General features: G+C 45.1%; 1 protein-coding gene across 2 annotated transcripts in view; it reads left to right on the forward strand.

Annotated features, from left to right (window-relative positions):
- Adat2 (adenosine deaminase tRNA specific 2) overlaps positions 1-8,360 on the forward strand; it is a 17,921-nt gene extending 9,561 nt beyond the window's left edge. The window contains exons 4-6 of one of the 2 annotated variants that reach the window (XM_021174774.2): positions 452-558; positions 3,181-3,253; positions 3,364-7,526. In XM_021174774.2, the coding sequence (XP_021030433.1) occupies positions 452-558; positions 3,181-3,253; positions 3,364-3,407 (224 nt within the window). In that variant the 3' untranslated portion in view covers positions 3,408-7,526. Of the gene's footprint in view, positions 1-451; positions 559-3,180; positions 3,254-3,363; positions 7,527-8,049 lie in introns of those variants that run through there. The other variant, XM_029482678.1, reaches the window with a different exon arrangement.
- The last annotated feature ends 362 nt before the right edge of the window (positions 8,361-8,722 follow it).

Consider the following 8,722-nt stretch of genomic DNA (forward strand, 5'->3'; position numbering starts at 1 on the left):
CAGCTGTGTCAAGTTGACACACAAAACCAACCAGTACACATGTGAAGCGGAAACACTCGGCTTCTGCTCTGTTTGCAGTTACTAGGGTTGGTTGGTTGATTTCTTTACTATTGTTATAATGACAAGCGCATGTCGTGGCTCATGCAGAACTCAGAGGACAAGCCTGAGGTCTTCCCCCTCCACCATTAAGGAGGTCCCAGGCATCGAGCTCAGGTTGTCATGGTTGCATGGCAACTGCTTTTACCAGCTGAGCCAACTGACTGCTAGATTTTTAATTTCTACATACATAAAGTCTCTTTCTCTTCTTTTGCATAACTGGGTTTTGTTATTTTAAATACAACCGTAAACTCTAATTGTTTTGAAGTCTGGACTGAGCTTCCCAAGGTAGTTCATCTCAGCCTGTGCTTGCCATGGTTCTTTACATCCGTGTAGGACCTTAATTCTGTACTATAAATCCCGCTGGTCGTCTACGGCTGTCAGAATGAACGGTTTGGTGGTTGTGGTTCCGTCCTAAACATTGCCTCTGCTGACCTACCCAATACTGGGAGACCGTTTCAGGTAATACAGTCTACTTGTGTTTTCCTTCCTTCCCTCTCTCTGTTCCTTCTTTCTTTCCTCCCTTCCTCCCTCCATGCCCCGTTTTACCTATCACTTGACGGACTTGCTAATTGTGTGTGGTCAGTGGTCCGAGAACCCATGACAGAATCAGACAGTACCGTGGGCCCCGGGGTTGCGTTCTTTACATCTCACTGGGAGAAAATCTGCGTCCCTTCCCTGAACAGAGCTCACCAGCACCTTGTGTGGGCTTAGAGACACTCTCTCTGTTGGGACAAGTAGTGCCAGCTCTGTGGTGTGATGACGGACCTTGGCCTACATTGTTCACTGGGATACTCGTCACAGCCAACAGTATTTCGGGACAAATTTCAATGCTATGCCACATACCATTACTACCATCTACCTATCGTTTTAATTTCACTATTTGATGTCTTTTAGTGCCTTCTAGTGCGTTTTAATGATGAGACCCCCATGCTCCCAGACCAGAGAGCCTACATGTCTTTCATCTGTTAGAAATTCTACTTTCCTTGCCACACTGTTGAATGTTTCACGTTGAAAGTATAAGCATTAGGAATCTGCATGTCAGGATTCATGCCGTTCACTCTCCAAGATGGAGGATTAACCCCAAAGCATTATACTCAAAAAGGAATAAGATTCAATAAATTCTGGAGTTCCTCTTGAGGGTCTCAAGTGTTCATAGGCTATGTGAGGACTTAAAGAACCCTGATCCTGTGCAGCGCACATTTTCTAAGATTCTTTGCCTTGAATTCTTCCAGCTAAGCATAAACTTTCCTAGCTACTGGTGTATTTAAGAATAGATGCCTTTATCATCCCATCAGGAAGAAACTGCAACAGGGTGAATGAGAATGAGTGAGGCCAGTTATTAAAGAGGTCTCTCGTAAAGTGACTTCATTTTTCCATTCATTTCTAAGAGCCACCCAGACATTGTTTGTATAGCACAAATTGCTGGCTCCGTACACATGGTACTTCCTTTATGAGAAGAACCTAAGCAATTTCTCAGAGTTCCTAAACAAAGCTAAGATACATCCCTGGGTAGCAGACATTGCGGGTATCACTGTAGGTGAGGAGCTAAGGAGACAGCACTGGCCATGCAGCGTGAGGACCTGGATTTGGATCCCCAGATCCCACTGAAGGCCAGATGCAGATGTGGGTATCTGAAATCCAGGGGGCCTGTGCTGAGATGGGAGGCAGACACAAGAAGGGTCCTGGCCAGCTAGCCCGCTATACTTAATGTCAAACAACAAGAGAGCCTGTCTCGGTAAGGTGCAAGGTGAGAACAGGCAATGAACTTGTGCTCAGGGGTGCCTATACATATACTTAACACACATCACACATGCATGCACTCATGCACGAATGTTGGTGACATGTTCTGTCTTGTGTCTCAGTGTATGTAGTCACTCTTCCTCAGCCAGAGACGTTTGTTTTCAGTTCATCCACATGGCCATGTTGAGTCAGTGGAAAATGAATGCCAGGTTATGTTCTAAGGTCTCATTAGCCTCGAAAGCCTTAGCATGCTCGGCTTCTGGATGCTCTGTTCTCTTCCTTCCTTTTGTTTCGGCTCATGGGACAGAGGACAAAAATGGACATGGGATCTTACATCAGAATTATAGTTTCCTTAAATATAGTATGGCATGCAATAATATACTATAACATGATATAGAATAAAGTTCACAGGGAAACCTGTGGACCTGTTATTTTTAAAAAAAGATGCTTATTCATGTGCTCTACCAGGGTTTGCTTTCCTCAGCGAATGTGTTAGAGCTCTGCTCTGTCAACGAGGAGCCAAGGAATACTACAAAACCACATCACACAACACACCTCACTCAGGAGATTTACTGAGAGGGAAAAACCCCGGAGGGTGGCTGCCTAAGCAGGAGGCAGGGTTTATACAGGGTTTCTTGGGGGCGGGGCGGGCCAGGGTTTTCCAAGGTGGAGCTTTCCAGGGTGAGGATTCGTGGGTTTTCAAGTCCTGAGCTTGGGGTGAGCTCAGGGATTGGCGGGTTTCTGTGGCAAGCTCAGGGATTGGTGGTTTCTCCCAAGGTTTTCATGCTCAGTGATTGGTGGTTTTCTGTGACAAGCTCCGGGACTGGTGGGATTCTGTTTCTTGTCCCCAGGCTTGGGCTGGGGTCAAGTCAGGGTCAGGGTGTTTTAGCTTTGGCCCTTTTACCCTACACTGGCTTGTCATTCTTAGCTGTGGACGCGATTCGTTCCACTAAGAATAGTTTACCAGTCCAAGGCATAGAGCAACCCATGGTTGGAGAAATATAGCAGGTAAAACTATGAGCACCTGTTCAGCATCTCATTTAATCACTACATCAAACCTCAAGTCCAGTTACCCAGCACGGAGGGTTTAAGTACTGCTCTCTAGCGTAGTGCTTACACTACAGTTTAAGTGATTACTATTAGTGGTTGAGATGTTTGGTTCAGGCTGGGTGCCCATTCTTTTGGAAATGTATGTCCTTATTCGTGCTTTTATTTGCCCCAAGTAATGAACACAGTGTGGAGTCCCCGTATGTCGTTGTAACTGTGTATATCCCACTGTGGAGACACATAACCCACATCTAGTCATGGCCGACGCTCACTTCATGTTCCTCCCTTCATCAGTGCATCCCTGGGTACCGAGCTGAGGAGGCTGTGGAGCTCCTAAAGACCTTCTACAAACAGGAGAACCCAAATGGTGAGTTTTCTCCTGGTGGAGTGTCTCACTTAAACACGACTCGGTGTGACGGAAACTTCCTATCCCTGGCTTTTTACTTAGCTGACTTTTTTTTTTTTTTTTCCTTTCAGCGCCAAAATCAAAAGTTCGGAAAAAGGATTGTCAGAAATCCTGATTCTGTAATGATCAAAGTCTAGTACATTTTGGAGACCTGGACAGAATTCCTGACCGAGAGCCGCTGACGTCGCTGGTCACGTTTATATGTTATTACTGTGTGTAAAAATGGTGTCGCTCGTCATTTGCTCTGTTAAAGGAACAAATTAGCCCTTTTAAAAATGTCTGACAATGTAAACACCCGTTAGCTCTTCCACCCAGCTGAAAGACTATTTCCAGGAAGGGGAGGGATTAAGGTTGAGGTCCCAGAGATCCGCAAGCAGCGCCCGCCCGCCCTTCCCCCACAGCCTTAGTTAGCTCTGGCTTAATGAAGCTCTTTGTGGCTGTGAAGAGGGCCAAGTGGTGAAATGCTTGCCATGCAACCATGAGGATTGGGTCCCCATCAGTGCCAGGTGGGTGGTTTGGTGGCCTGCCTGTGATTCCAGTGCTTGGAAAACAGAGATGGGCTTCTGAGATTCCAAAGCAAGCTCTGGGGTCAAATGAGAGATAGTGACTCGATAATTCATGTGAAGAGAGATCTAGGAGGAACCCTGGTGTCAACCTTAGGCGTCACATGTTCATATGTTAACCCAGATGCAGGCACATCACACGTGACACCGTGACACACCTACACATGCCAAAAAAAAAAAAAGGGACAAATCTTTGGAAGATTGATCAAGATCAAAACAGGAAGTAGAAGAAAGAGAGAAAGCTTTGACATTTTACTGAGTGCACTCAAACCGGGTCCTGCACGGGACTCCACACTCGGGCTTGTCCTGACTTGTATTGACTTTGTATATGCATGACCAGGCATGTCCAGGGTTCATGTGGGTGTGGAGGCAGAGGTGACTCAGGTGCTGATCCTTAGATGCAGGGCCACCACTCCTTCCTGCTTTTTTTTTTTTTTTTTTTTTGAAAGAGAAGATTTCTTGAAATTTACCATTCAGCTAGGTAGGCTGGCCAGGAATGCCCAGGCTCCACCTGTGGCCTCTAGTACAGGAATTACAGGCATGCACCACCACGCTCCCTCCTTCCCTCCCTCCCTCTTCTCTTTTAAATGTGAATTTTGGAGATTGAACTCAGGTCCTCCTGCACTTGACTGACCGAGGTAGCTCCCCAACCTTAGAACAATTTTAAAGAGTATCCAGATAAAACAGATGCTTATAAAGCAAGTGTTTGAGTCATTTTTAGAAATATCATAGCATATTGCTACAATAAAGTTTTATTCATGCCCTCTTTCAAGAGGAATAGACTTTAAATAGTGAGTGCTGGACACATGGCTCAGGAGTTAAAAATAGGTACTGCTTTTCCAGAGGATACAAGTTCGGTTCCCAGCATCACCTCTGGGCAGTTTACAACCTCTAATTCTAGTTTCAGGGGAACCAGTACCCTCTTCTGGTCTCTGTGGGTACCGACACTTACATGTGCACACAATTCTACAGACACACACACACATAACATTTCTAAAGGAGAAAATTGAAAGTGGAGTAGTTCCTTACAATGGAGCAGCTACTACTTTAATGTCCATTTCTTCCCTTACTTTCAAAACAAAGACCTTATATTCTTCAGAGCAAGAAATGAAAATAGTCCGTTATATAACTTGCTGGAGGATGACACTTACTGCTGGACATAATGGTGCACACTGCAGCCCCACTACTGGGGAAGTCGAGGCAAACGAATCATGAACTCAAGGCCTGAGCTATGTAGGGACCACCAGCCCTCCCCCTCCCCCGCCAACGCCCCAGTTAGAACCAGTTGCTGTTCGGAATAAGAATGCAGAAATGATGGTTACAAGATTGAATAAAACGATCCATTGAATCCGAAATAACAAAGCTATTACTCTTTTCAAATGCGGATGATGAAGCTTAAATTGAGTATCTAAAAATTTGACCTCTTAACAAAATCTCTGATAAGGGTCACTGGAGCAAGGTGCGGCTTTTCCGCGCCGTCCTGGGCGCAGTGTGCGTCTCTGCCCAGAAGGGGGCCTCGCTGTTCCACCACAAGGCCAGTGCCAGCGCAGCCTCAGTTTCTTCAGCGCGTTCAAGTCCTTGATGCAAAGCGGCTGTGTTTGTTGACTCTGCCATTTGAGCGCTGTCTCCGACTTGTTTGTTTTGAATTACATTACAGGCTGGAATGTGATTGTGGCGGTAGTATTTTTATATTGCCTGGGGGAGCAGCTAATCACAGTTACATGCTTCAGAGGATTTATAATTGCGTGGTTTTGTGCGCGCGTGTGTTTTTAACAGCATTTCAGAAGGTTTATGAGCGAAGAGTACGCAGGATTTTTAAATTTACAATAATGGTCTGTGCACCTTCTCTTCGGTTTTAGCTACTTTAAAGACTCTCTTCTCATTAAGTTTTAGTGCCTTGACTAGTATGTTCCTTTTTGCAGTTGGTCATAATTCACTCCTGGCTTCCGTGCTCTCCTGCAGGCAGACATCATTATATGTACTGACTTCATATCATTTGGGGGAATTATTTGTGCTCGAAAGAACCTGAGATCTTATCCTTGTAGAGAACCATCAGATTATTCTGGCTGTCTTACGACCAATGAGCTCATGATAAACCTTTGAGAGTGAATTTAGTTTGAATTTAGGGAGAAAATAATAATAATAATAATAAAGGTAAAAGCATAGAGCCAGAAACATGTGGCTGTTATTTCATCCGAGAGACAAGAACTGCTCAGGAAGCAGAGAGATAACCAGAAAATAAGACAGTGTGCATGTTTTCCCTTTCTGGTTTTAACAGATGGCTAAGAGGCATTTCCTAGTTCCTAAGCAGGGCTGAATGGTTTCATTTCCATTTACCACCTTTAAAATTCTCTTTCCAGTCACTGACAAAAGAGCTTTTGCACGCAGGCATAGTTTCCTGTGGAAAAATCGCTGTGGATCGATTGCTGTAGTTAGGGATTAGTGTTGCCACCTCAAGATGTCATAGACACCAAATGTGCAGAATTCAAAAGCCACGTCCACATGTCGGTGAGGAGCTATAGACATGTACATAGCAAAACTGTGTGTGTTCAGTGTCTTCCAGCAGGCTCTGCTGTCGTGTAGAACACGGAGGCCCACCTCAAAAGCTTGCTGAACGGACCAAAAAAGAATCGTACTTTGTGCATGAGATAGTTAGGAAGGCATAGGGCATAGACAGCCTGTAGAGCCACGTGCCCTGACAAGAGAAATTGGGGAGAAACTGTCACATCTAAGCTGCTGGAGTATCCCAGTTTACTGGGTCCAATCAGCGATGAAAAGTCATGTCAAGATATCTTTGCACTTCCCAACTTTTACACTTGAAATGTGAAGAAAACAGCCAGCGACCCAGATGTAGGCAAGATGGCTTGTTTTTCTAAGGACCCTCCCTCCCTATTTGTAGCCCAGGCTGACTTCAGACTTAATATATAGCTGAGAGTGACCTTCAATTTCTGACCCTCCTGCCTGTCTAGCGTGCAGGCATTATAGGTGATTGCTACTTTTGCTGGGTTTGTAGGTGCTGGGGAATCAGTCTCCAGGCTTCATAAAATGCTAGGCAAGCACCAGGCAATTGAGCTACATCATAGCCCTTTCTTCAGTTTTGTTTGTTTGTTTGTTTGTTTTTTTGTTTTAAAGTTACGTCATACGTTCTCTGGGTCCTTTACCCGGAAGCACTTCGGTATTTATGCATAGAGTGCTGCCTCTCCGCATCGACACTCCCACTCTGTAACTATTGATTTGCTTTAAAGGCAAGGCGCATTGGTGTTCCAGTTCAACCAGTTGGCTCAGGTAACCCTGAGGAGAATTCCCTCCAGCCCTGTGAAGCTAGCTCCACCCTAGGTCTAGTTCCAAACTAGACCGTTTCGGTCACCTTTCCTGTATAGGGGACCTTGGACAGGCTGTGAGAGAGCTCTCCCACCCAGCCACACCCTCCTCCACGGACAGTTTTTCGTACCTGCCTTGCCCCTATCACCACTGCTGCCTTCTAGTTAGCACGCTCTTCTTCAGGGTAACAGAGCGGTCTTTTCGTTTGCTGCTTACTCACCTAGAGGTAGATAAAGGCCAGCAGACTCTACAGGTGACATAAAGTTTGCGCACTTGGTTAAGATGTCTGATTTAGTCACTGTGGACTTGGCTCTCTCTCTCCCCGTAGCAGTGAGCGATCAGTCTGTGGGGGAAGAAGTTGACTTTTTTTTTTTTTAAATAAGAAAAACCATTGGACACTGATGGAAGGGAGGGAAGATTAAATATATAAATTCAAAGCAGCTGTTAAATTATTTGATTTCATTTTTCCTCTGTATTATGTGTTCCAAAATTCATAACTTTTGGTAAGAATATTTTAAACAGCACAGTCAATAAAAAAAAAATGAAAAGATCTAAAACTGAGTACTTTCATTCTTGACATCCTTCTCAGAAAAAAAAAATCATGTAAATTTCAGTATAACTAATAACGTGGTGGAAAAATGGTCCAAGCTATTTCTGACATCACAAGCGCCCTGTGGTAATAATAGGACATTGAACTCAATGCTGATGATTATTGCCCACAAAATACAAGGCATTGTGGTGGGGGTGGGGGTGGGGGACACAGACACGCGTTTCCATGGAGACATCTTAAAAATGTTTTAGGCACCACCCCTTGAGTGTAGGTAAAAACAAAAGCTAAGACTAATTTTTTTTTTTCATTTGTTTTAAAAATAGTGACGCCTCTGTGTTTTGAAAGCTCCGGTGAAACCAAAGCTGGCACTGCCAGGGTGCTCCACAGCCGCTGACCTCCAGGAGGCTTGAGGAGAGGAGACGTCAGCAATTGATTTCCCTGGCTTTTGGCAAAGGAACGAGACTGCGTTGACTTCATCCGTGCAGACAACGGCCAGCTCTTTCCTTCCTCCACAGGGCACTAATTGTGTGTAGTGAGGAAAGGCCCGATGGCTGATGGTATTTTTATGGATCAGGCGGGCATGGCTTGTGGTGAAAGTTTGACATCTTTAGGATCCTACATGTTTGTCCGCTGAGCTAATAAAAGTAGGCTTGAGTGATTGTTTCGCACCTGATTTCCAAGTAGACTTTTTCCACGCCGAACACCACATATCAATAACGGCTAGTAAGGAGGCTTTGCCATGAGATTCAACAAAGGCTGTCGTTGGCCAGGCTTTGGTCGGGTTCCAAACCCTCATAACCAGGCCACAACACTGGCCCTGTTGCCTGCTGGGTCTGCATAGCCTATTGCAAGTGTCCTATTAACTCTCTTTAGGACACTCCCACCCCCACCCTCACACACACACACACTCCATAGGAAGCTAAAATTTTCATCCCCACAAGTGATGTAAAATGACCTTGCCTTCCCTCCAGCAGGACTCCCAGATTAACAGCAACA

This window comes from Mus caroli, chromosome 10, assembly GCF_900094665.2.
Source record: "Mus caroli chromosome 10, CAROLI_EIJ_v1.1, whole genome shotgun sequence".
Lineage (NCBI taxonomy): Eukaryota > Metazoa > Chordata > Mammalia > Rodentia > Muridae > Mus > Mus caroli.